The 27,990-nt window shown below is 53.9% G+C and overlaps 1 protein-coding gene across 2 annotated transcripts in view; it reads right to left on the reverse strand.

The window, feature by feature from the left end:
* Positions 1-4,202: 4,202 nt before the first annotated feature.
* Positions 4,203-27,990, reverse strand: part of EPHB3 (EPH receptor B3) — a 44,219-nt gene continuing 20,431 nt past the window's right edge. The window contains exons 2-16 of one of the 2 annotated variants that reach the window (XM_084639859.1): positions 27,111-27,175; positions 25,961-26,633; positions 11,307-11,462; positions 10,679-11,014; positions 9,818-9,942; positions 9,492-9,660; positions 9,297-9,402; positions 8,364-8,416; positions 7,977-8,099; positions 7,640-7,887; positions 6,941-7,156; positions 6,683-6,847; positions 6,380-6,573; positions 5,949-6,104; positions 4,203-5,354 (exon numbers count right to left, since the gene is read on the reverse strand). In XM_084639859.1, the coding sequence (XP_084495985.1) occupies positions 5,246-5,354; positions 5,949-6,104; positions 6,380-6,573; positions 6,683-6,847; positions 6,941-7,156; positions 7,640-7,887; positions 7,977-8,099; positions 8,364-8,416; positions 9,297-9,402; positions 9,492-9,660; positions 9,818-9,942; positions 10,679-11,014; positions 11,307-11,462; positions 25,961-26,633; positions 27,111-27,175 (2,894 nt within the window). In that variant the 3' untranslated portion in view covers positions 4,203-5,245. The remainder of the gene's footprint in view (positions 5,355-5,948; positions 6,105-6,379; positions 6,574-6,682; positions 6,848-6,940; positions 7,157-7,639; positions 7,888-7,976; positions 8,100-8,363; positions 8,417-9,296; positions 9,403-9,491; positions 9,661-9,817; positions 9,943-10,678; positions 11,015-11,306; positions 11,463-25,960; positions 26,634-27,110; positions 27,176-27,990) is intronic. The other variant, XM_084639860.1, reaches the window with a different exon arrangement.

Raw genomic sequence — 27,990 nt, forward strand, 5'->3', positions numbered from 1 at the left:
CGCGGGGGTCTGGGCAGACTTGGTGCGAGAGGAGAGGAGACGACTGTATAAGAGAAAGGGCTGACGGACAGAGCAGAGTGAGGAGTAGAGACAGTACCGAGTTCTGACAGATCACTGTAGCAGTCAGGGCTGCGGAGTGTGCATTTGCTCTGCAGGGAACAGGGCAGCACACGGCCCCCCAGAAAAGAAAGCTCAAGAGGTAAGGCAGGGGCTAGAGAAGACCAGAGGTGGGCGGAATGAGCCCACTAGTCATGACAGGGAGCGGCTGACTGGGAAGAGCAGTGGGGCTGCAGAGAATTGGGCTAAAATGCCAGGAGCTGGAGATTGAGCCAAGTGCACAGAGAACCGCAGCAGCGGGCACAGGGGAACACGGTGGTGGGAGGATGCGGTGTGTGGGTGGGTGCCAGCGATGGCCTCTCTGTGGAAAGGGCCAGGCATTAGACTTATATTGGTTAGCTGGGGCACACGGTGAAGACAGGACCCAGGGCAGCAAGTGGGCTGAGCACCAGGGAGACCGTGTAGGGCACCCACACCGGAAGGGAGAGCCATTCAAGGTGGAATAAGGGACACCATGAAACAGAGGAAGATCTCTTCTGAGGCCTGTCTCCCTCCCCTCCCCACTACTGTCTCTCTGCTGACTTTGAGGGCTCAGTGCTTGGGGAGGGACTGGGCCAGGGGGAGGCACAGCTTTGCAGCAGGCGTTCCCCCCCTCAAGTCTGCCCCACTTTGCCCTTCAGGAGGGCTGCATGATCCCAGGCCCCCCACCTCCAAAAGGGCACAGCACGGTGTGCCTGGAGAACGGAGCTCGCTTTGTCACATCACGCTTGGAGTGCAGGCTCCGAGGCGGTTCGCTATTCGAGATAGCGGGCTCCCCGCTGCTCAGATACCATGTGTATCCAGGCTGTTAGCGTCCATCTCCGGGGGTGGGTCCATCACGCGGATCAACAGTTTCCATCTCAATTCACCCTTGACTGGAAGGGTGGCCCCAGGCAACATGGTCCCCAAGCCACTGGCAGCTGTTTCTGGGAACTCCAAGGACAGGCACATTCGCAGGAGTGGGACGCGGCAAACAGCCTCTGCTCTGAGGGAGGTGCAGGGAAAGAGACCAATCAACTGCTGAACGGCTGGAGGAGTTGGTGCCGAGCACCCAGAGGAAAGGGACAAAGAGGCAAGATGCCTTTGTCAGAAACAAACCAGGCCACAAAGGAGCCTAGTTCCTTCCCTGGGCAGGCAAAGACGCTGATTGGACAGACAGGGACGGCGCTGTGGGAGAGCCCAACACACATGGCGCATTTCACGCCATTTTGGAAAGGATCCGCTTGCCCCGCTCCATACCATGTGCTGACAGCTGCTGCGGGGAAGCCTGTTGCTAGGCAACTCTGGGCCCCCCAGCACTGGGTGGCGTTAAGCCAGGGGCGTATCCACTCATCGGCATACCCATCTCGCCCCGACAAGGCCCTGCTCTGGGCCAGGCTGTGAAACAGGGAGTGATCTCGTTTCAAAGCTCGGCCCCGGCTTTGGTGCCTTCCCCCCGGCAACGGTGGTCGCAGTTGCAGAGCCCAGCCTCAGGGCACGAATGGGCTTTGGAAGGAGTTTTTAGAAAAGCAAAGCAAAATTAAATGGACATTTGTTTCATGCCACACGGAAGAGGAACCAGTACAAAAATGGAACAGAACAACCTTTCCCACCCCTTACACCCTCCCAAGGAGCAATCCAGGACTCCCCCTGAGCTGAGACCTAAGCTATGCAATATTTCCATCAGTGAGCGGGAGGGTTAAGAGGCAAGGTCTCTAATGAAACTCAGCTGACGATGACGGGAAGGATCCCAAATGCTCAGAAGGACTGAATTAAAATAGAGCCTGAGCTTGATAGAGTGAAGGAACAGGCTATAAAACAAAACCCGGAACAAAGTGCCATGCAACAGAAGTCATATAAAGCAGAATAGGCCATGATCCTGGCACGAGAGCTGGTCCCGCCGTGGAAGAACTGCCAATATGGAACTGCCTAGTTGAGCTGTAGGACAGACCGTCACACACAAGAGGAGGGAGGGGATTGTCCAGCCCAACAGGGTGGACTGAGGGTGCTATTCAACCTCGCATTCGGTTCTGGACAAACTGAGGAGAGTTCAGAGCATGGTGACACCTGATTAAGGTTTGAGGAGTGCCAGGGTGATTCCCTGGCATTATTCGGGCTGGACAAGATGATACTGGCTCCTTCTGGCCTGGGTCTCCAGGAAGCTAGGATCTGAGGAAGAGCTGAGAGAAAAGGCAGGAGATTCAGACTGGTAGGAGGAGAACCATCCACAGATGCATCAAGGGATGTCAGAGAGGAGCAAGCCCAGTTGTACTCACTAGGCTCCAGAGACCCACCAGGCAGAAATGGGCTTGAACCGCAGCAAGGAAAACCCAGGTTTCCATCGGCACGTGTTGATGCCATCCCCGGAGCTTTCGAAGGCTATGGGGGACATTCCTCTCCCAAGGATGGCCCAGGGATCGTCAAGTCAGCGGCGCCACAGTGCAACGAGGCAGCTAATAGAGGCCAAGGTTACGATGCGACAGACATCTCCGCCCCAGAATGAACGGCAGCCCAGGCACTCCCAGTAAGAGGCATGGGCAAGCAGCCAGCGGCACCCGACACTGGGAAAAATGAGCTTTGGGTTCTCCAAGTTCTGGCTGCTAGGAGAGCAGAGTGGAGGGGTCTAGAGACAGGACTCCCCTTAAAGGGCATGGAGATACCCAACTCCAAGCCTTCTATGGTGTTTGGACAGAGGTAGCTGGCTCCAGCTCAGCCTGCTAGGGAGCACTTGAGGAAGGGCGTTTGCCTTGAACGACTTCACCTCCCGCTGTTTGAAGTCACTGTGTTTCTCTAGAAGAGATCTTGGCAGCTGTCCCATGTGGGAGGTGTCCAGGCTGGGCAGATTTTGATTTGTTTTTGGTTGTCACTTGGACTGATAATATCCAGGTTTCTTTTGAAGCTTTTTACTGACTTATCAATTTAAATTTTCACAGCTGGGTGAAATTATGGAGGGGGGGAGGGGTCAACATCACATGTCAAAATACAGGCCATCAATACCCTTAAATCGAACTCCAATGAGTTCTCAAGCAGCATCTATCTGTAAATTGCCATGATCACCCATGGAAATATTTCTTCCACTGGTCTGCGTGTGCGCGGTGAAATCTAAGTTCACTGACATTTGCCGATAAACATCGAATCCTTCCAAACCTAGAGGTGGTGGAGGATCAGGCATGAATTTTATAGCTGAGTCACGGGCGTAGCTAGTTGCTGCACTCCACCCAAGTTGTCCCCTCCTTACGCCGGGCTAAGTAGTCCCAAGGGAATGCTGGGATGCTGGAGGACTGAAGTTCTCCAGCGAAGAGCAAAGGTGGGCAGAAGAGGGAAGATGGTCTCTAACAGCTCTCTCCTTTTCTGTCTAGAAGGGCTATCAGCAAGAGTGGCCAATAGACAGGATAGAACAGGGCCTGGCTCAGCAGCCAGGAAAGTCAGACAAGCCCAGCCAGCCTGGGCGGTTTCTCCAAATTTGGGGTTGGGCCCAGGCAGAGCTCCTGGCACCGGTAACAGAGGCTCTGCTCCCAGCCCACTGGCTGCACCCGCTTGGCTGGTCATGCCTGGCTTTGACTCTAGGTTTGTTTTGCACAGTTCGGTTCGGGCCGAGAGGGTTAGAAACCAGCACCGTATAGTGCCCTGCATGTAGCTCTTCATGGCCACGCCTGTGTGACCCCTAAACCCAAGCCCCACTTCCTGCTAGCCCTCAGGCAGGGTCACCCCACTCCCTCTGCGGCCAGGGGACAGTACCCTTCTCCTTGCCCTTACGGACTCCTACAGGGCAAGGCTCCCTAGCAAGCATTGCAGGGGAAGGGCAGGGAGAAGCTGGTGGGTTTGTGGACACAGCTGAGGAAGTGGCTAAGACCCTGTATGACCATCATGGCATCGGGTGGCAGGACAGCTACGCCTGATTGGCAGGGAAGGGGGTTATACTAGTGAAGCCAGCCCTTCTGCCAGCTCCCTGTGATATTTACAGCCAGGGGCCGGAGCACAGGGCTGGGGGCAGGGAAGGACCATGCCCCGTGCTCCAGAAGGGGGGGAAGAGCACTACGCCTGTACAAAGGAAGGAATGGGCTTGTGCTCCATGTCTCTTGGGTTCTGTACAGCGGCAGAGACTAAGCGAGCGAAGGAAACTCAAGTAAAATTCTTATTGCCTTTATTCTGCCCATGCCCTCACCCAGCTGGCCAGCACACATGCACGCACGCTTACGCTGGGACTCTCCCCCCTCGCTCGGGACAAGCCGAGCGGCCAGGAAGAGTCAAAGCAGCAGAAGTGAGAGTCTTTTGGCAGCAATCACAGCGTGCGTCAGGAGATGGTCGCGCTCTGACAAGACCCGCTCCTTCTGCATAAAACAGGAGACTGGGGAGAAGCCGGGCTCCGCAGCCAGCTCGGCCTGGCCTCCCTGACGGCGCTCCGAACTCTGGCTGAGCAGGAGCAAGGCTGCCTTTGCTCCCCTGGTCCCTGTGCAAACTCGCGCTGATGGCCTTTCTCCGCAGTCCAGATTCGGCCATAAAACAAAGAGGGATGAGAGATCTGGAGTTGGTGTGTCCAACTCCCTGCATAGTAATCTCACTGCGGTCAGGTTCCGGCGTCCAGAGGCAAATGGACCGATACCCCCCCCTTCCGACACATTCCAGTGCAGATCCCTGTATGGGGGCAGCAGGGGGACATGATTGTCTGGGGCTGCACAGGAGAAGGCCAGGTCGGACCCCGCTCCATGCCCTTCACAGTCGGGCAGCTGCTGTGTATGCTTGTATCCCCACAACCCCCTCGCTAGGCCACAAGCTCGGGAAAGTGCCCGCAGTGTCTCCAAAAGGCGCGTAGCGAGAGGAGAATGTTTGTGACTTTGGGGTTAAGGAAATCCAAGAAGCGGAACAACTCCTGAACCCACGGCGCTGTGTGCAGCGGAGATGGGGCAGGAAGAGGGGGTGAAGTCTTCATCCGATAATCTGTCTTCAATATGAAGACTGCATCGCCGGCTCTGTTCCAAACACAAACACAAGGCTGGTCTCCCTCTCGGCCCAAGTGCCTTGGATTCACGGAGGCGTGTCCCATCCCGTGTGACTGTCAGAGGCTGAGAAGCTCCACGCAAAGGGGAAAACAGGAAGCTGGGTCGCACCACAAACTAGAATCTTATTGACAGATTCCCTCAGTCCATTCCAGCCCCAGAATTTCCTGTGGTCAAACCTGAACCGGGAGGGTCTGGTTCATTTGCAGCCTCATGTCCTGAATACTGCTCAGGATCTTCTTTTGATGTCCTGCGAGTGTCACCCCTATCCTGAGCAGGTCTCTGAAAGGACAAGAGGAGGCAAAGCTCGTAACAAGTCTACACACTCCTTGGAGAGCCCTGTGCAGGGGCATTTCCGCTGCAGCATTAACCACTGGCTGATGGAGCAGACAGATATTCCCCAGCTGTGTTTAGAGGGGCCCAGAACACGGCAGCAGAAATCCTTTAATGCCACTTGGCCTCCTGGCCAGACACAACAACAATCTAGTCAGGGTCTGCACCCGTCCCAGCTTCATATGAATCCCCTACACCCCCAGCCATGCACTGATCTTCGTCTACTTCTCATGGCCACTACACTGCAACGAGTCTCAGAGCCTAGGTCGATTGACTCCGGCTCGTGGGCCTCAAACGAGCCACATACACATTTGGCTTAGGGCTGGAGCGCGGGCTCTGAGACCTGGCCTAAGAAGCTACTTAATTCTAAGAGCAGAGGTGCTGGACACTGATCACAGAGCTTTCCCAGCCCAAGACGGAAAACTTGCGCACACTTCATTGTTCTTAGGCAGGAGGCATCTGCCCTCAGAGCTGCTGAGTGCTCTTCCTCCCAGCAGTGCCCTGTGACCAGGCCCAGCTCCCAGCCCCTTCAGCCCCACTCACTCCGCTGTCATCTGCGCCACCAGGTCGAAGGATGCAAATCCAGCGTTGACAAAGCTCTCCTTGTACCGTCCCATTTTGATAGCGTCGAGCCAGTCGCCCACGGTGGTGAAGGTGGTGTAATCCGGCACGGTGCGGTCCAGGAGTGGCTGAGACACGCTGCGGGGATAAGAGCGAGCCCAGAGTTAATGCGGGGAGGACACAGGGTGCTGTTGGGCTGGGGTAGGTACAGACCTCTGCCAGGCACTGGTGGATAATGGGGTTCCCCCCGGCGCTGTCTCCACCTGGATCCCCACCTCTAGCCCCCTAGGTTCTAGCTCAGCCAATGCCTGGCTCCAGCCCATGCAAAGCAGATTCCCCAGCATTCCCTGCACTGCAAAGGGACGAGCGGCCTGGCGGGGTCGCTACCGGAGCAGGGAGGGGAGGGCACTGACCCAGACTGGACGCTGGCGATGACCTTCAGGCTGGCTGCGTTCCGGATGAGCTTGTCCAGCGTATTCACTATCTGTGCAAACTTGGGCCGTAGGTTGCGGTCACGCACCCAGCAGTCCAGCATGAGCTGGTGCAGCGCCGTGGGGCAGTCCATGGGCGGCGGCAAGCGGTAATCCTGCTCCACAGCGTTAATCACCTGCCAAGACACACAGGCACGCACGCGCTCAGAGCGGCTGCGAGTCAGCCAGGCGGCCAGCCCCCCCGGGCGCCACCAGAGCCTGGCTCCCACCCGTGGTCGCACTTACATCCTGGTTGGACATGTCCCAGTAGGGCCGCTCCCCATAGGACATGACCTCCCACATGACGATCCCGTAACTCCACACGTCGCTGGCCGAGGTGAACTTGCGGTAGGCGATGGCTTCCGGAGCCGTCCACCGGATCGGGATCTTACCACCCTGTGGGGAGAGACGCTTAATTCCATTATTTAGTGTCTACCTCAGGGCGCCCCCGCGGCCCTGCCCTCTGCGGCCGGGCAGAGGGGTGCTGACAAGAATCTCACATACCAGCGAGCCGGTGTAGGTGGGGTCGGCGGGGTCGTCCTCCAAGAAGCGCGAGAGCCCGAAGTCCGACACCTTGCACACCAGGTTGCTGTTGACGAGGATGTTGCGGGCGGCCAGGTCGCGATGCACGTAGTTCATCTCCGCCAGGTACTTCATGCCGGCCGCGATGCCGCGCAGCATCCCCACCAGCTGGATCACCGTGAACTGCCCGTCATTCAGCTGCCGGCAGACATTGGGGAGAGGTCAGAGGGATCCCAAAGGTGAGCCCTTCGTTCCCTGCTTCCACAGGGGGCTTGGGGAGGGGTTCTGATCTCCCCCTAGAATGGGCCAATGAACCTGCTTAGAGGTTCTGGCTAGCTGAGCCTCTAACACTCCCACCGCAGGAGAGGGAAGAGTATATGTGGGGGGGGACGACCCTAACACACTATTACTCTCTTCATAAGGTGCCACCTACCTCCCGCCCACCGTGCTCCTCCAACAGGGCCCCTCCTCCCCATCCCAACGTTCGAACCCTGGGGGCATCAGTGTGAAATGCAGAGAAGCAAAGGCGTGTGAGAGCCGAACAGGACGGGAGCGATGAGTGCAGTGCAGAGGGCTGCCCAGCCAGAGAGAGAGAGAGAGGAAGGGGAGCAATTCCATTCTAGCCTCCTGTCCTCCCACACCCCTGGGGCACAGCCTGCCCCACATTGCAGCAGGCCTCACCCGGAGGAAGGAGTCCAGGGCGCAGTTCTCCATGAACTCCGTGACGATCATGACTGGCCGGCTCTTGGTCACCACGCCCTCCAGGTGGATGATGTTGGGATGGTCAAACTGCCCCATGATGCTGGCCTCGCTCAGGAAGTCCCGCCGCTGTCGCTCCGTGTAACCCACTTTTAGGGTCTTGATGGCAACGAAGATCTCCCGCCGGCCCGGCAGCTTCAGGCGGCCCCGGCAGACCTCCCCGAACTCCCCTGCAGGGGAAGAACAGCGGAGCGGTTACGGACAGCGAGAACTCCCTGGCAGCCCTGCCACACGAGCCGCGCCCCGTCAGGTGACTTGCCTGCTCCAATCACCTCCTCGATCTTGACGCAGGAGATGTCGATCTCTTTGGCAAACTCCCGGACTGCCTCGTTGGGGTCCTCGTAGGTGAAGGGGTCGATGTAAACCTTCATCCCGGGAGTGACTGCGAGAGCAGAGCAAGTCAGGCCCAGTGGGAGGGCGCGGTCCCAGCAACACCCCTCAGCCCGACCTACAGCGTCATAGGGCATCCTGGGGCCCAGGCCAGGAACTCTAGCACCAGACACAAAGCCCCCACAACTAAGGAAATCATCCCAGTCTCGCTGCCCTGCACACGCGGGGGTGCAAGGGCCGGGTCACACTCCCATACTGTTGCAGCACGCAGGGCTTGGGGGCAGGAGCATGCACTAGGGGCTGGGGTCACACTCACTGTATTGTTGCAGCTTCTCCGTGTACTCCGAGTCCGTACCGCTCCGCTGCTTCCTGCCCAAAGGAGACAAGAGCCATTTCAGGACAGTCCATGCCTGCTGCGTGCCGAGGGGGCCACAGGTAAGTCCGCAAGCCAGCAGCGGAGCAGATGCCCCGCTCCAGCACTGCACGGTGTCAAGGTCAGCGCCTTTCCTCCCCTTCTCCCTGTATCGTCACCCTCAGCCTAGAAGCAGGGACATAGGCATGAACTGCTGGAGGGGACATTTGCTCTGGGCTTGGCTGCCCTGATTCATACTGGCTCAGAGACCCTGAAAGGTTTGCAGCGGGCAGGGCGAGATCTCACAGGGGCACAGGGCGTGTCATGAAGCCAGCTCCACCTGAAGGCCCAATGAGGGCTGCAGTGCTAAAGGTAGGCTGAAGGCTGGCTCAGGTTGGGGGCGGGTTGCTAGTCGCGTACAACCCAGTTTACATCCGATGGCCTCTTACTGCTGAAGAACAAAGCCGTGGGGAGGAACACTCACTGCCATGCTCCATGGGTGCAGACCTGCTGCCCAGGGAGGCCAGGTGGGAGCAATGAGGTTTGGGAGGGGCACCTGCTCAGCTGATGTTCCTCGACAGAACATCCTCCCCTGCCGGCTTAACACCCATCTAGCACCACATGCAGAGGACAATGGAGCCTGACGGGCCTGGAGCGATGGTTATTCTAGTGCAGTGGGAAGGGTTCTGCTAGAACCCCATGCGGACACTGCACAACGTGGTGGAGCGGCCCCGGGTCTGGAAGGCCTGGCCCCCTCACTCCAGAACCCGGCATGCAGATGGGTATTTGCCTTAAAACACAGACAGTCTGAGGGATACCCCAAACACTGCAACAGGGACAAGGCCCTGCAGGACTCCTAGCCTGGGGCTCACACGCTTTCCCCGCCAGAGCTGGTACCTGAAGCAGACAATAGCAATCACCACCACAGCGATGACAAAGACCAGGCCTGCAGTGGCCGAACCCACGATCAGGGGCAGCTCCTGGAAGCTCTTCCCGCTGGAGCCTGTGGGAGACATGGGAGGCTGATCAGAACAAGGGGCTGAGCCGGGGCGTGGGATGGGAGCAGGAAGGGGTTCCAGTCCCAGCACATACCGTCTTCTGCAGGTGTCTGGAACTCCACAGGGAGGCTGTACCGGCCATAGCCGGCCACAGTGCGGGCCCGAACCTGCACTACATACAGGGAGTTGGCCGTCAGCCCATCCAGCCGCACTGTGTTCTGCTGGCTGGTGACAGTGTTCGCGATGCCGTCACTCTGACCCTGCTGTGGGGCAGGAAGATCAGGGTCACTTACAGCGGTTGTCACAACCCCAAGCACCATCCTACCCCCTGCACCGGGGTTACCTCTATCACCATTACCCGCCCATGCATGTCCTGCAGGCAGCAGGGCTGGGGAGCGGGTGGCCTGGGCTCTCCTTTACCTTCTCAAAGTACTTGATTTCATAGTCCAGGATGATCCCATTGGGTCTCTCTGGGGGCGTCCATGACAGCATCATGCTGCTGCCAGTACTGCCGTGCAGCTGAATTCTGGGAACGGCCGAGGGGGCTGCAAAACAGAAGGAAGGGATGGGCCAGGTTAAGCCGCAGCATTCGCAGCCCCATGCCAGTGGAAACATGTCGCCAATCACTGAATTCATCCCCGGGACCCCCCACAACGTCCCCCAACCCACATCCGTCTTCTACGGCTGAGACTAAACCAACGGGGCAAAGATCCCACCAACTGCTGATGAGACCAAGATCACACTCCTCCTGCTCTCCATGGTACCCTCCTCCGCCTCAGGGATGATGCCCACGAATTCTGCTCAGTGAGTGGCAGCAGTAGGTTTCCAGTGCATTGGAGCGGAGCCCAATGCAGGGGAAGGTGGAGAGGGAAAGCAGAGAGCGCATCACATGCTCTGAAGGTTTGGGAGGGTCCTGACCTTAGCCAGGCCCACAAGGGAGAAAGCCCATCTGCCCCTGCAAGCCGGGAGTCTCTGGAGCCAGGATTAGAGAGCTAGGAGCATCCACTAGGTCAGCCCCCTATCTTTGTTTGCAGGAGTTCTGATCTCATTCCTTCCAGGGACACTGATTTAAAAACAGAGAGAAGTAGCCACCCAGGGGATTAGATGCAGGAGCTTAGAGCCAGCAACGCTGCACAAAGGGCATGAACAAAGGACAATGGCCTCAGAGAGACTTTCAGCAGGAAACCCTGCTCTGGTTACTGGGGATATTACAGGAGCAGAGCAGAGATGCACCCTCTCCCCGGGCAGCAGCAGCTCCAGCCTGCAGCTGTCTGTACTGACCCGCCTGGTTGGTGGTGATGTTGACGGAGGCGAACTGGGGGGAGTGGGGGCTCTTGTTGGACACGCCGTTCACAGCCTGGATCTCGAAGGTGTACTGGGTGTGCGCCATCAGGTTGCTGATGTAGATGTGCCGGTCCGTCAGGCCGAGCTGGCGGGGCACGAACTCCACGTTGTCGTCGCAGCGCGTGCACACCCGGCGCTCCACGCTGCACTTCTTGCAGATGACGTTGTACAGCAGGTCGTCCCGGCCCCCCGAGTCCCGGGGCTCGCTCCACTCCAGCACCAGCGATGTCTCGTTCACGTTGGAGATGACGTTGAGAGGAGAGGATGGGACGCCTGCGGACGAGACACTCACATCAGAGCGGAGAGCGCCCCGAGGAGCCCCCAAACCCAGCCCACACCCGGATTTGTGGGGAGGTGGCCCTTTGGACCTGCAGCTCTCAGGACTGGATTCACTGCCTCTCGATCTGGCTGTTCATCCTTTACAGCGAGACGGTTATCCAGGACACCCCACTCCTCCAGCAGAGGAGAACTCAAACCACACTGCTGCAGACTGGGACCCCGATCCTGTCCCCCAAGGTCAGGGTCTGAGTGATCCAAGATGTCCGCTACACAGGGATAGACTTACTGGTGCAAGCACTGTCTGCGGAGTCTGCATCTGCCCGGAAGTAGCCGTTCCGACAGGTGCAAAGCATCGCTGCCCCAGAGCTCGTCCGGCTATTGGGGGGGCAGGGTGAGCAGAGACCTTCCCCTTGCTTTGACTTGAAGGTCCCGGGACCACAGGCTGCGCGGAGGGGAGAGAAGGGAAAAATGAACTTTGTTAGTAACGCTCCCGGACAGAACGCCTGGCCTGGGTCATTAGCCCCGCACAGAGAGTGCGGGAAAAGCTGCGGAAACCCGGAAGCTCCCAGCCCACCTGCCCTGACAGGACAATACGAAGATGCCCCCTCAGCCTGGGAGACTCCCTCGGAGCAGCAGTGGCGTTCAGAGTTACAGCAATCGAGGCTGTAAATCTTTCCCAGTGATGTTCTCCAGAGCCCAAAAGGCCAGGATGCCAGGTGCCCGCCTCAGCAGGAGACACTGGAGAAAGAGTGATTCACCTCAGATTCCTTCTGAACAGAGCGCTGACCCAAGGGACCGGACTGACTGCTGGGAAGGAGCCCAGAACTTTCCTCCGTGGCTCTCCAGCCCCGGACGTTCACTGCAGAAACCAATCCAAGCCCTAATATGGAGCTACCAACAGATCCCACCCCAACATCGCCCTCCCTCTTAGCAACCCCAGCCCAAACCTAGTGACTCTGCCCGTCACTGCGCCCTGGGCCCAGGGATTCAAAGCAGAGTCTTCTAATCCAGCGCTCAGCATGGCCAGCTCTCTAGGAACTGGTTTGTGATGGGAAACATGCCAAGCGCACCTGAGCTGGACGCAAGGGGCTTGCTGGCTGGCGCAGACGAGTGATTGTCACTAGCCCAGCTCAGCTGAACTCTTCTGGGCTTAGAGTAGCACCTGGGCTGAAGATGCCTCCAGGCATGGACAGAGGGCACCTTCCTACAAACATCGACACCTTTGATACACCAAGGAGGAAGACCACCTAACCAGGAGTTACTGGCCTTCCAGGGAAGTGGAGTAAATCTCAACTGGACAGAGCCCCCAGGAAGGGTATAGGGGAACAATCCTACACTGGAAGTCAAAGATGGCAGAGATATCTAGGGTCCCCTCTAGTTCATCTCCTAGGTCAGGGTAAGACTGGTCCCTAGAGCATGTCCGCCATTGCTTTCTCCTGTCCCTTGGGAATCCATGTCGCAGATGGATATATCTCACTGACAGTCAGCCCAAGCTTCCCCTCTCATTCTCTTCCCATTAGCCCTAGTTCTAGCCCCTTGTACTGAACTGGACAGCCTCTCCCTCCTTGGCACTTAGCCCCTTCAAACACACAGGCATTCGGCGGTGCTTTGCCCAGCTGTGTTTTCAATCTTTCCTTCCAGCTCTTCGCTCTGTTCTGCTGACTGTCCCCGAATCCCTGCAGGGCATGACGGTGCCCAGAAGCGATCACAGTTCTAGGCACAGTCTCACTTCAGCGGGACAGAAGGGGACCCCGCCCCCCTTGAGCTGTGTCCCAAAGCCGCTGCATGCGCAGCCCCCACGCCAAGCACCTCCCTTGCAGCTGTCCCCCCGGGACTGCCCTCTCAGCCTTTGCTGCTTTCCAAATGCCTCCTTCCCCAGTCAGTCTGCATCTCAAAATTATGACACCCCGTTCGTGCCAGCTGTTCCGTTTGCCCAGCGTGACCCCCAGAACAGTCCCAGGCACTTCAGTGGCCAGGTCATTAGTTCTCTGTTCCCGCTGGTTTTCCTCACCCCCCAAAGTTCAGTGCCCATTGCACATTTGACATGCTGTTCACCCCTCTTCCAGAGGAACTGAGCTGTTTGGACAGGACTCTGCATCAACTCCAGTGGTCCATCCCCAGCCCTGCCAGTTTTCAGGCCCCGTGACAGTGTCATTCCCCAGCCAGTTTAAAGTCATTTGTCAAGTAAGGTTAAGCCGTTCTCCTAGACGCTTTGCTAAACAGCTGCCTCTGCTGGGCTGCCCACGTCTGAAAACCCTCCTGATTCTCATCACAGTCCCTCACTGAGCAAAAGGCCTGGATCCCAGGCCTGGTTTGAACAATGGAGCGTTTAGCCCTAACAAGGGCTCTGTGAAAAGACGAACCCAGCACTTGAACCCGAAGGAGCCCAGCAGTGGCGAAGTGCCATGAAACTAACTAACCCAGGTCTCGCACCGTCTCATTCACACCTGCAGTGTGGCTGATCCTGTCCCACGAGAAGGCAGGTCTCTCTCCAGGACCCTTCCTGAGCTACCAAGTATCAACAGCACTAACAAGGCCACAAAATAAGTTCGACCTCAGTGCACTGAAATGCTGGAAATTCATAGTTACAGCTGAAAATCTCTGCAGTCAGCCCCCTGCTATGCACTGGCATCATAGCTCATGGAGCATGTCAGTCACCCATCACTGAGCCACAAATGTGTCCCTCAATAGCCATGGGCTTCCCAGGATCTCAGAGATATCCTCCCCTCCCCTCCTGCCCCTCTCTAACCAGAGAGCCCTCCCTGCGCCACAGAAGACATGCTCAGAACCGTACCTCTCTTCCCATCCACCCGCTCACCCCGAGGTGTCAAACTGCCTTCAGTTATCCCTGTTCATCTCCGGCAGCTCCATCTCAGCAGACGAGCCTCCTGCTCTAGGCCTGCTACAACGCATCACCCACAAGATGAGAAGACTGAACCGCTCCATCTCTGGGGAGGCAAAAGCAGTTTCCGTTTACGAGGCATTTCCTACCACCCACAGTGGGAAGTTTTACAGCTGGGAACTGCAGCCTTGCACACAGGGTGTGGGGCATTTCGTAATCACACAATGGCTTGTTTTTATACACTTGCCCATCCAATCCTCCAGATTTACTACAGACACTAATTTCTTTCAGCAGCCATCAGCACAAAGCAGACACCTGGGAACCAATACCAACGTCTTTCCTAAGTTCACGCCACATTGCACCTTCATCCTCATTGCTGCTGCCGGAGAAAGATGGCCCAGCACCACAACCATTGACCCTTGATGCCGTAGTAGGGTCTCACGAGCGCAGAGATTCAGATCCAGAGCCACTGTCTCCCTCTCTTGGTCTTCAAATCACCCCACTTTGTGCCTCACGAATGCTGCCGAGTCTTGTAGACCTACAGGTCCAACAATCACAGGCTCGCAGACAAAACGGAGTTTTCCATTGAGAACTCCCTACACTAACCAATACTCCACATGACATCAGGGCCTGCCCTCTACCCGCACCACTCCACACCGGGGACAGTAAGGACAACCCCAGCTTCACCTACAGCAACTGTGGCTCTCACAAGTCAGCGCGTGTATAGCCACAATGCACTGAATTGGACATGAATGTTTCTTCCCTTTGTTAAGCTCTGAAATAAACTAACGGCATAGAAGTGTTTGTTGTACTGTTTTTTAATTGCATATTGGGTCACCCCCCACTGTTGTTGGTATCCAATAAAAACATCTATTTTTGGTAAAGAATTCATCTTTGTTACTTCGCAATATATGCTGCCGAATGCCTAGCGCTACTGAAAGTGCCCCCTACTTGTTACTGTGCAAGGCGACAGAACTCACAGGGTCAGGGCCTAACAAGGGAAATGATGATTGTAAATGTAAAGCAAGCACCACAAGACTAAGAGCTACATTAACAGCCAGTGCGATATTCGCAGATGCACATCAAGCAGCACCCAATTCCTAACAAAGCTCCAGAGCCAGATGCAGCACAGTCCATCACATCCCATTACTTGCGGCTGACTGTTAAAGTGCTCTTTCAAGGCCTCCCTCAACCACAAAGCTCCTTGCTGAGCTCTTCCAATAGCCCTTGTGTCTGGCTGCTCCCACTCAGCACAGAGCTGCTCCACCTTCGCCCTCCACCCCAGAGCCAACTTTTCCCCCTTTGCTTCACAGATATTATGCAGGACACAGCAGGCAGCTATAACCATTGGGATATATTGGGGTCCAATCTTGTGAGTAAACAGCACCCGCATCCCTTCCATCGACCAAAAGCACATTCAACAGTCACTCTGCGCTGGCTGAGCTGACAGTTGCCTCTTTCTTTGGTGCTGACAAGGTGGCATTTCAACATCGTCAACACTGATGTCAGGGAAGCATCCCCCGTGATCCACTAACCAGGGAAAAATAGCCCTTTCTGTTGGATGTACTCTGTGGCAAGGTGGGTTGGTGCTAACATAGGGAGATGTGTGTCATCTATCACTCCACTGCAGTTTGGGAACCACACTGCTGCAAATCCATCCACTGTGTTCTGCACGTTGCCAAGAGTCACGGCTCTGCATAGCCGGACCATCCCTGACAGGTGTTTGTCTGACCTGCTCTTAAAAATCTCCAATGATGGAGATTTCATAACCTCCCTTGGCAATTTATTCCAGTGCTTAACCAACCAGACAGTTAGGAATTTTTTCCTAATGTCCAACCTAAACCTCCCTTTCTGCAATTTAAGTCCATTGCTTCTTGTCCTGTCCTCAAAGGTTAAGAAGAACAATTTATCTCCCTCCTCCTTGCAACAACCTTTTATGTACTTGAACACTGTTATGTCCCCTCTCAGTCTTCTCTTCTCCAGACTAAACAAACCCATTTTTTTTTTCAATCTTCCCTCAAAAGTCACGTTTTCTAGACAGTTAATCATTTGTGTTGCTGTTCTCTGGACTTTCTCTAATTTGTCCACATCCTTCCTGAAACGTGGCACCCAGAACCAGACAAAATACTCTAGTTGAGGCCTAATCAGTTTAGAGTGGAAGAATTACTTCTCATGGCTTGCTTACAACACTCCTGCTAATATGTCCCAGAATTATGTTTGCTTTTTTTTGCAACAGTGTTACACTGTTGACTCATATTTAGCTGGTGGTCCACTATGACCCCCAGCAGTCTGTCCTCCACAGAATCATCTTGTCCCCCACTGCTGTGGTTCTTCGTGCAGCTTTGCAAATACCGGAGGATCATGTACCCTGTGTTTGCAATGCTCATGAAAGCAATGCAGAGCTGGGCAGACTCCATGCTTCTGCCAGAAGCGGCGGACAGCAAGGAGCACCGTATGGCTTTGTGGGATTTTAATAAAAGGCACAAAAATTAGGGGATATGGGTGGCGTTACTGGATGGAGAAAGTTACACGATGGGACCTTGACCCTTTGCTCCCAGTCACGCCTGTGTGACTCATTTCTGCCCCGCTAGGCATTGCCAAATTTTCCCAAAAGACAGTGCACTGGACAATGGCAAGTTGCATGCTGTGATACCTCCTTGTGGTGTACTGCATGGTGCAAGTATTCCTGGTGAGTACGTGCAAGGAGTCAAGCATGCACACGCACAAGCGACCTACTAAGTGCAGTAGGTTTATGCGGACGTAACATGAGTTGACCAAAGCTTGTAGCGTAGACATGGCCTCGGCCAGCAGCTACGTCACTGGAAGGAAAGCTACTTACTGCAATGGTTCTCCAAGAGTATTGCCCCTAGAGGGGCCGCATGCTCTGCCACACACACCACCAGGCAAAGCAGAAAAGCTGTTATGGGCTAGAACACCAGGGTATGGGAGACCAACACCTAGCCACTGCTTAGCTCCTCTCCCTCCCATGGAAACACCACTGAAAACGCTAATGCAGAGGGAAGGAGCGGATCTACAAAAAGCAATACTTACTAGTGAGTGCGTAACCTCTCTTTCTCCTTCACTGCACTGTCTTTGCAGTTCCCCACCCTAAGAGACAATTAAGCAGCAGAAACCCGCAGGAAAAAGCCGAGTGCTACTGATTAAGAGCCTTATGCATTACTCTGATTTGGAAATCCAATCTAGACTCAGCAAAGCAAATGCTTTTAAGTCTACCAGGAGGCTGGTTCACACTCTTACAGAGACATTATGCAGGCAGGCTGCAGAAGCTGCTATCTCTCCATCTGACTGGGCTCCAAATCCTTTAGACATGGAGGTTCCAGCTAAGTCAGGGGTGGGCAAATTTTTTAGCCCGAGGGCCACATCTGGGTATGGAAATTGTATGATGGGCCATGAATGCTCACAAAATTGGAGGTTGGGGTGTGGGAGGGGGTGAGGGCTTCGGCTGGGGGTGCAGGTTCTGGGGTGGGGCTGGGGATGCGGGGTTGGGGGTGCAAGAGAGTGCTGCAGGCTGGGACCGAGGGGTTTGGAGGGTGGGAGGGGGATCAGGGCTGGGGCAGGGGGTCGGGGTGCAGGAGGGGGTCAGGGATGCAAGCTCCGGGCAGCGCTTACCTCAAGTGGCTCCCAGAAGCAGCAGCACGTCCTCCCTCTGGCTTCTATGCGAAGGCACGGCCAGGTGACTCTCCATGCTGCCCCGTCCTCAGGCGCTGCCCCTGCAGCTCCCACTGGCCGTGGTAGCTGGCCAGTGGGAGCTGCAGGGGCAATGTGCGGAGCCCCCTGGCTACCCCTATGTGTAAGAAGTTAAGGGGGGACATGCTGCTGCTTCCGGGAGCCATGCGGAGCCCTGGACCCCACTCCCTGGCCGGAGCTCGAGGGCCAGATTAAAATGTCTGAGGGGCTGGACGCGGCCGCTGGGCTGTAGTTTGCCCACCCCTGAGCTAGGTCATAGCACACCGATTACAGCGCTCAATCCATTGTGTTACTTTCTGAGCTGAAGTCACCAGGTCTTTGGGTCCCCTAACAGCCTGGTAGATTTAGAGTTTTACCATTTAGACTTTACCCTGGCTTTGCCCTAGAAATCAGGAGATACTGGTATGTGGACGGGCTCAGATGAAAATCCAGGACCACCACTAGCCACGAATGGGGATGGTGTCTGCCATGTACACTTTTTCTTGATGGAAAGTCCAGAGGGAGGGTCTGCAGCTCGCACTCACCTCGCCAATTCCATGGCCACTACCAAACCACACGTAAGTGAAAAATGGAGACAGCAGACACCCAAAGAAGCCTCTGTGTGTTTAGATAGCCAGGCTCACGTCCCATATGGTTACAAACCAGTGGATACAAGTTCAGATTTAAGGAACCATACTATGAAGGGATGAGGAATAACTGAAGTCCCTTGGACACATCAGGCTGAAATAGCTGCCATGTACACTTGACCTATGGCAAGAGAAGCCTGAGTCCACAAGGGGGACAGAAAATCCCAAACTGAGACAACAGGAGAAACTCCCTTAGTTTTCACAAGGCAGGAAACCCTGATGCTGCAAGTACAGCTTTACTGAGGCGATGAAGCTGAGGAGTTCTGGCTAGATCCCAAGTTGGACAGTACCCCGCCTCCCGATAGCCTCCTGCATGCTTGAGGGGACATAGCATTCTTTGCTTCCTGTTCTAAACGGTGTGCAGCATTGCTGAGGGCCCAGAAGCAGCTGTATTTCAGTCGAGAGAAAAGTGATTTTTGTATCTGGTTTGTACCAGCACCCACTGTCCTGGGTCTGAACTGGTTAGCCTGGGTCTGTACTTATGGTGGAAGAACGTACTTTCTTCCAAGCCCCATTCCCTCTTTTATTAATGTCCAATGCATAAGAACGGCCATATTGGGTCAGACCAAAGGTCCATCTAGCCCAGTATCCTGTTTGCTGACAGTGGCCAGTGCCAGATGCCCCAGAGAGACTGGACAGAACAGGTAATCATCAAGTGATCCATCCCCTGTCGCCCATTCCTAGATTCTGGCAAACAGAAGTTAGGGACACCATCCCTGCCCATCCAGGCTAAGAGCCATTGATGGACCTACCCTCCATGAATTTATCTAGCTCTTTTTTGAACCTTCTGATAGTCTTAGCCTTGACAACATCCTCTGGCAAAGAGTTCCACAGGTTCACTGTGCATTGTGGGAAGAAATACTTCCTTTTGGTTGTTTTAAACCTGCTGCCTGTTAATTTCATTGGGTGCCCCCTCGCTCTTGTGTTATGAGGAGGTGTAGATAACACTTCCTTGTTTACTTTCTCCACACCAGTCATGATTTTATAGACCTCAATCATATCCCCCCTTAGTCGTCTCTTTTCCAAGCTGAAAATGCAGTAGCCGAGCCCCTGGTTAGACAGCAGTAAATGCATTGTCATCACTTATTTATTTTGCTTATTAAGTACTTTGGGATGAAAGGCACTTGAGTGTGAGACAATTAGTAACCGATCTGACTCATAGCATCACCTCCTCAACAAGTTTCAAACCAGCGGGCCCGGGGAGGAGCAGAGAAGTACGGGCTCTAGCAGAGTCACGCTCCCATCCCGATACAGGAGTGCAACAGGTTTGCTTTACTCTACGGCCTCCAGAGCCTGGAAAAGAGCTGGCAGTGAGAGAAGCAGACTCGTCCTTCTGGGGTTCTTGCTTCCCCTATCCAAGCTACTTATTACATGGCTCCGTCACTGTAGGATCCATTCTCCCCATTGTATTTATCCTGTTAGCACCCATGAGGCAGGGCATGGCTACCATCCCCACTGTACAGATGGGGGAACAGAGGCACAGTGAGGCTACGTGAACTCGCATAAGAAAATACAAAATCTGTGGCAGAGCAGGGACATGAACTCAGGTCTCCCATGTCCCCAGTTAGCACCCTAACCACTGAACTGTCCTTTCTCTGTGAGAAACTGCATGTGACAACCACAGTCTGGGCCAGTGCCCCAGGGATTGAACCAGAGCTCTCCAAGGATGGAAGCATGCATCTTTACAGCTTGGGCTAAAGAGCCAGCATCCCCTGACCCTCCCGACAGGAGCTGACATTTCTGTAAGTGCTTTTCAGGCTGAAGAATCCCCAGAAGACTCCTGACACACAGATCACGTCTGTCAGAACCGAGATGCAGCCACCTCTAGGGGGAACGTGGCAACCATTTAACAGTCACAGCACAACTGGAAGCAGGAGAGGAAGTGAAGCAGAATCCCTGTCTAAAAATAATAATAATAAAAAAAGTCAAGCTACTAGAACTCAGGGAGGGGGACAGGCTGGCAGAAAGTAGTTCCTCACTCTGGACTTTCGCCAGGACTCCAGGGATGACGCTGCCATAGGATGACACCACAAGAAGTTAGGATTTCGGTTTCGCATCTGGCCTGCAAGTCAACAACTCCTCCAGAGACACAGCACCTATTGCATCAAGGGGAGCACCAGCTCAGAGGGCCACCTGCCAAAACACCACTTCCTGCAGCACCCGGGGTTTTCGGTAGAGATCTCTGCCATCCAAGTATTGACTCAGCCCAACCTTGCTTAGCCTCTGGAGTCAGACAGAATGACAATACCAGGTGGTCTGGTTGCAGAAAGCTTCTCTTTCAAAAACAAAGCCCCACCCCTGTGAATAAGGGCCATGGGAGGGAGCTAAAACACACTGAAATAAATCATCCCAACATCACACACCATGACTCACCATGTACAGGGCCTGTGATTACCGCACTGGATGTGGGCAAGGAGAAGGGAATCCCCCTCCCCCCACCGCCCGATACACACTGAACTCGATATTCTGAGGTCCCCTCCCTCTGCAGGGAGGGGGGAGGGTTGTCCCGACAGCATGAAAATTCAAAACTGCATGGTACAGGGTACTTTACTGTCCAGATCATTAGACCAGCTGTTACTCTCCACCCCAGCACCATCTCCTGTAGGACTCTCTGCTCCTTCTTAGGGGCGGATAATAGCCCCGAATTATACCGTTTTAGGGCTGAGACAGTTTTCTATCCACACTACAGTACTGTAACCCAGACAGCGTCTTTCCAATTTCTCTATTCCTTTCCCCTGCAGGACGAAAGCAAAAGCCCCACGAGTCTAGATAAATTAAACTCATCACATCCCTTTGTCCGGCAACCCTGTCATTTTGTTAAAGGCCGCAATCAGGTTTGCCTGGGACAATCTGTGCTTCATGAACCTGCGTGGTTCACGCACGTTACTCTTTCATAAGTGCCCACAGATGGATTAGCGTCACAGTAGCACTGTTCCAGCTGCGGCTCAGGTGACCACGCTCATTCTAAACCTCTATTTTCAAGGCACTTCGTTTCAAGAAAAATGACCCTTTGGGCTGAACTCTCTCATGCTGGTTCAGTCCAAAAGTGGTGCGTTGCAGGGGGTGCAGGCTGGAGTAATCTAGAAAAAGCCTTTGGGTGTTTGAATGATGCCCAAATAAAGTGTAAAACCAAATCTAAAAAGGAGAATTTAATTTTATTTTTTTACTCAAATCACAAGAATATGAATTTAAAGGGCACTGATGGGTCAGAAATAATATTTAAGAGTCAGATTTCCTTAACTATGTTGCAAGTAACAGATTTTTAAAATTCTAGCTTACTTCTCTTGCTGCCTTGGAATCTGCCACCTCTTCTTTTAATTATCTAAATAATTAGTTTCACTTCCTGGTTTTCATGCAGTAACTCAGTGTTGCAACGTGGGGCTGAAAATAATTGGCAAATGCTATGATTAGTAGGCAGTTTTTTAAAAAGTCATGGTAACATATCCATTAGTCATTGGTTGCAAAAAGTTTGCTTCTACAAACTCCAGACTTTGGCCCCAATTTGACCCAATGGCATCCCTTGAAAAAGCTCAAATTTAGTACACAGGCTTTGAAGGAACACGTGCTTTGCTGAGTTTGGAAGACAGCTGGTTGAGGAATAAATTCAGGAGTGAGAACAGCATAGCACGCATGCTCTGGGCGTGCTCTCTCTCGGCATTTAACCGATTAGACATTCACATATTATTGAACTATGCAACCATTTCTCTAGTCTAACAAAAGAGAAGGAAATGTACACAAAGCCCATTGTTCCTGTAACACGATAGCTCTGATTTTATGTGCACAGAAATCAGGGAAGCTGGGCTGCTTTCTAGGCAGTGGATTATTTGAAATATATTGCCTCCAATCTTGCCTCAGATGATCATGTGAGCAGGTACCTTGAAAGTCATGGGAAAGGGGCGTGTTGCCAATGAGACTTCAAACAGACATCTCTAGAGATCCAATCAGTCTGATGTGATGGACACCAGGCATGAAGGAATCTGGATAAACTGTCCCCTACAAGAGGGTTTTGGTTGGTTGGTTGGTTGGTTGGTTGGGGGGGGGGGGGGGGAGAATGTCAGAAGCAAAGATACCACGCATTCTGTGTTGATCCCTCGAAGACAAGCGTCTCACACAGTGCCGGTGCTGGCCCACGGGGGGCCCTAAGCAGGAATATTTGCCCCCCCATACTAATAATTAATAGGAGCCCCCTTTGAGCTGCCCAGGGCTCTAAGCAATTGTTTAGTCTGCTTATGCCTAGCGCTGGCTCTGGTCTGACATGACCTGCACCTGGAAGAAAAAACTCCAGTGGGCAATTTCACCCTAACATTGTCCCATCCAAAGTAGGAATGGTCTGTTTTTAAAGAGACACAGTAAACAAACGAAAGTTGGCATAGCAGTTTGCTGAGGCAATGCAAGGAGGGCACGAGTACATTGCAAGAAAAATAATCACCTGGAGCAGCAAGTCTCAGAGCCCGGGTCAAGCCAGCTTGAGCTAAAAATAGCAGCGTAGACGTTTGGCCTTGGGCTGGCTGGAGCCTGGGCTTTGACATGGCAGCAAGGGGGGTGGGTTTCAGAGCCCAGGCACCCGCTCACGCATCCACACTGCTAGGTTTAGCCCGGCAGCGTGAGCCCGAGTCAGTTGACTGGGGCTCAGACTCATTGCCACTGGGTGGGTTTGGGGTTTTTTTGTGTTGTTGGTGGTGGTTTTTGGTTTTTTTTTTTTTGCAGTGCAGGTGATGCACACGAAGTAGATGTGGAGTGCACATGCTCACAGTGCAGCTGGCCTGGGACCCTGTGGAAATTAGCACCATTTGGGGGTGGGGGAGAAGATGGCACATCCCTTTGAGGAACTCAGCATTTGAGCCCAAAGCATCAAAAAGACAGCAAATCCTCCCCTACCCCTGCAACATTCCTCCTCATTCAGTGATCCAAAGGAGTCCAGAAAAGCTGGGTGGGGTTGGTGGAGCTGCAGACACAACGTAATCCAAAAACCACAGCCAAGGGTCTGCAACCTTTCTCCCTCCCGAGAGAGCTGCCTCTGGAAATCCCCATTCTGGGGAGAGCGGCAAGCAGTGCAACCCCCCTGCCGAAAGAGCTGTGTGCTAATGACATAAGGACAACGCGCCCGAGAACGAGACGGCAAATCAATGCTGTGGAAACGTAGCGTTCAAAGCATGCCAAAGACCACGACACTGCCTTCCGCCTGGCGGAATGAGCCCTCGACCCCCGAGGGAGCAGGATGCTAGCTTTGTCTAACAGATCTGAATACAGAAATCTAATCCTGCCGCGTGGAGAGGAGGATCTCTTCAAAAGCCACAGGAAGTCTGCAGTGGGGTGGATTTGCAGCAGGTTTTCCCATCTCAGCAGTAACTCAGGATTCGCTTTTTTTTCCAATTAAAATGTGATTCCTGGCCCTTATAGGCACTTTTCCCCCAGAGATCACAAAGCGTTTTACAAAGGACGGTAAATAACATTGACCTTAAAACTCTCTGGGGCAAGTGCCATTTCTACCTCTGTCTGAATAGCGCTCGGCACAATGGGGGCCACAAATGTGATTAGAACCCCTGGGTGCAACAAACAACATCCCCATTTTATAACTAGGAAAGGGAGGCAGAAAGGAGTGGAATGAGCTGACAATGTCCCCGTCTCTATAAAATCCATCTTAGACAGGTTAGGTTTGCATGCGAATGGGCACACACATGTACCAAACCTTGTACTATTTTCAAAGGATGACAGAAGACCCCTCCCTTGTACAAGGGCATGGAAGGCAGCAAAAACAGCCACTTACTTTTTGGTTGTATCCCAGGACAATTCTTAACTCACTAACAACAGAAGAACTCTAAAATGACTGGTAAAGGGATAAGAAAATGGAGCGACTTCTCTAGGTTCTCCAAATTCTTAAGCTGCTTTTGTTTATGGACACATGACCATTTAGCGAAAGATCTCCTATTCCATAAGCAAAACGTGATTTCCCCAGAGAAATGCAAGGATTCCCCTTTTAATAACCCAGCAACTAGTGCATCACATGGAGATTTTTAGGTCTAAGGAGCTTTCCTTACTGATGAGGAAAGAGGTCTGGGCAAGAAGAAAGGGGTTGCCATGGACAAGGCTAACAGAACTGAGATCACTTCTTGATCAACTTTTGTTGAAAGAAGGAGATGGGGAACGAAAGATGCATCCTCTTTCCCAATGTAACGATCATTTAACACAAAGTTAGAACCCCTGATGCACTGGAGTGGACAGATACTATTCTGACTCATTTGGCAAAAAAAGGAGTTTTCTTTAGTCTCTATGAAAACTACACATGTTGATCTGACTTATCTGCTAGTGAGTTTTTCCCTCCTGCCCCAGAAGGCAAGCTGAAAGCATTACCAGAAGCCCCATCCCTCACTATGACTCCAGGATCTCCCTGGCTGTTCAGATAAGTCACTGCTGCAGACCACTGCTCCTTCGAACCTCTATTGCCTTTTCTCTGATCAGAGAAACAAAGGCACAGACGCAAGTAAGGTAAAGTCTTAGCCCCACAGCTTCCTGTACAACATGAATTGTCTGAGTATTGCTGGGCAGGGCCTCTGTCTCACAATCTAGTCTCCGAGACCTCCTACTAGAAACCCCACCATCTCCTGGAAGAATCCAGGAGAGACCCTATCAATGTTCGAATCTGAGCAACACCACAGCCAGTTTCCCCATGCTCACTCTTGACCTTAGGGTTAAGAAGAGAGAACCAAATGAATCACACCCTTATAAGTACAGGCTCTTAGAAGTCAGTTCTCTAAATATGGATACCCCTGCAGGCTCTCATGGTGACAGCTGGCTGCCACCACTGCCAGATGCTCTCCCAACACCCTCACTCCTGCAGTTTGCCCGATGGGCACTACTCTGTACAAACCAAGGTAGCCTTCCCAGTTGAACCCATGTTATTTCCTGCTTTACTGACACATGGAAGCGAGTGTCCTAAACGGCTGTGGGTCCTGAATAATCTTGAGCATTTAACCTAAGGATTGTACTGCTCAGAGACGTAGTATGGCACAGACACCAGCCCCACTTCTCTAGAGTCCCTCTCCAAGGGATACAGGACCTCACCCCATAGCTGCCTAGTGCAAGGAAGACTTGAAGTGGAATAGGATGGGGACTGGGTTCTGGCATGACCTCATACTGCGTATCCCATTCAGTAAGCGGCAGGACCCACTGATCCCAAGGTTCCCTGTTAGGCCTGTAAATAGGGACATCAGAAGCTGCAATCAGAAGGGGTTCTAGTTCCTCCAGGAAAACTGGAGCCCCTCAACGGCATGCGGTGCTCGCCCTGATGCCAAGGAAAGGACCAGGAGGTGGCAGGCCTGGGCCATAGCTCCCAGCTGCTGGAAGGCACCGAGTGCCAGCGAGCACACTACAGCTGATGTTAACTAGGTATCATCGGCGTGAGCTTTCATGTTTCGAACACCACCAGGCACCCAGGTGGAGACCCAGAAGTACAGATGGTCATTAAACTGAATCACAGAGGATCAAACTCCAATGTCCAGGTGTCACGGAGTCCCCGGGCCATGCTGTGGAAATGCTCCCCGCGAAGCCAGTCAGGACTCTGGGGAAGTCTCCTTTCTGTGAGCAGCCTGTCTTCAGGACACAAAGCTCACACGGCTTCCACCTTCCTGGGTCTGACCTCGGAGCATTCAGCCTCCTCTGCCCCTCCGTGCGCTTCCCACAGCGAGTCCGCTCAGGCATACCTTAGACACATACCTTACTCCAGAGGAAGAGAACATGTTACGGGCCATCTAGCCACGTGCTTACCTTGGCACTGAGTATCTTTCATGGCAGGCTCATATCCAGCAGCGCATGTGCAGGCTCCCACTGGTACCATCCACTCCCCATCTCCATTACAGTACAGCTTCAGGGGCACGGACACTTCCACTGCATTGGGGATGCAGGTCCCAGGGGCAATGACCAGAGAAGTGGGCTCGGCCCCAGTTAAGGTCTCCGGAAAAACAGCAAAGCCAGCAATGGTGTTGGAGCATTTCTTATAGAAAGCGCGGACAGAGATGAGAGACATACAGGCACCCAGGTCCTGGAAGGCCAGGTAAAAACCATTCTTGGAGAGAGGCCCAAAGCTGCGCACCTTGGTGTTCACACGGCCAGACTCCAGCTTGGAGAAACTCTCATCGGGGGCAATTGTATCCACTTTGATGTAGGGGTTTTCCATCCAGAAGGGGCTAGAGGCAGAGGCAGAATCTGTATCCGACTCGTAATAGAAGAGATTGAAGGTCTCTTTGCAGGAGCCCGGGATGTTGGGGATGCTGTTACAGTCCCGTACAGTGAATTTCAGTTCCACATAGACTCGCTGGACGTCCTGGCGCTGGATGAACTGAGTACGAAGCCAGTTGTTCTGATTGGCCTCCCGCACATTGCACACCTGGTATGTTCGGATGGGGTTCATGGCCTCATCGTAGCCACTGACTTCCTCCCACTGCAATGGAGAGAGATTGGCAGGTTAGCCCCTGGGATGGGCAGACCGGAATGCTTCAAAACATGGCCCCACCCCCACAACAAACTAATCGAAACCACATTGCATAAACCAGACACGTGATTACCCCCAAAAGCACCAACACACGCACACAGTCAGTATGAACCAAGGTACCCATATGGTCCGTCCCTGCCCAGCTCTCTCCTGGCCCTACTCCCCTCGTCACGCTGAAGACTGTGAGAACTTGACTCTTCTCTGTGCAATGCCATGCACTTGTGACTCCAATAGTAATGAAGCAGAGAGCTATGAGCTGGTCTGGGGAACGGAGGTGATTTCACAAGGCACACAGTGGGTATAGGAGGGAACCCAAAGGGTGCCCTTGTCTCGTGAAGCGTCCCAGTTCGGAACAGATCAAGACCTGCAGCTCAACCTGGAATCGGAAGCCCTGCGCAGGCCCTGAGAGGAGGACCTGAGTCTTACCCCGGTCTCTGGATGAGCCGTCCACGCCAACTCGGATGTCACCCACTTCGTATCCATCAGGGTTTCTGAAGGAAAAATGGAATTGAGAGACAAGTCAGGGTTTGGGAAAGAAACAGGAAGGAAATCTTTCAAAACATTTGCAGAGCTGCTCAGCTTGGGGGGTGGGAGGGAGAGGGGCAGAGTCGGACGGACTCCAGATTGCCTCCAGTCAAGGGGAGAGGAAAGATCCCATCAGGAGAATTGCTAAGGGAGCAGAGCCACCAACGAAATAGCAGGGAGTGGAATGTGGACAGCAAGCAAGAGCAGCCATCTTCCTTTCAGCAACCTATCACTGAGCCCCGCTTGTTGGGCACCCATACAACCTCCTCCCCCCAAATACCTCCCTTGCTGTGAGGGTCTGCCAGCAGGGGAACAGCCCCCCCACCGCAGCACTGATGTCTTTGCTGTGGCTGAGGCTGAAAACGCCCGTTCCCATGACAGGGCGGTGCAGGCCAGGCAGGTTTCTCCAGCAGGGGAGGGATGGCAGGCTGCTCTCCCAAGCTGCCCCACATCACTCATTTCACAAGAGGCGAGAAGAATTTGACCGTCTGGCCGACATTCCAGGAGCGGATTACAAGCCAAACCTCCCCGTCAGCATTCCCCCGAGAGCCCCAGCCCCAGCCGTGGGGGGGAGCGAGAAGCCAGTCTGAGGAGAGCAGGAACTGCAGCCAGCTGGGGCTAATCCCAGGCTAGGCCAGGCAGCCCTACCGAACCTGAGCAAACTACAGTGGAAGAGTCCTGGCTGGCAGCAAACTGTCTCAATCCTGGTCTTAAAGAATTGCTAGGGGTCACGGCTGGGGTTGAGGGGGCGGCGTCAGAGGCCTGGAGGCACATGACACCC

Source organism: Lepidochelys olivacea, assembly GCF_965140295.1.
Source record: "Lepidochelys olivacea isolate rLepOli2 genome assembly, chromosome: 9".
In the NCBI taxonomy this organism is placed as follows: Eukaryota; Metazoa; Chordata; order Testudines; family Cheloniidae; genus Lepidochelys; species Lepidochelys olivacea.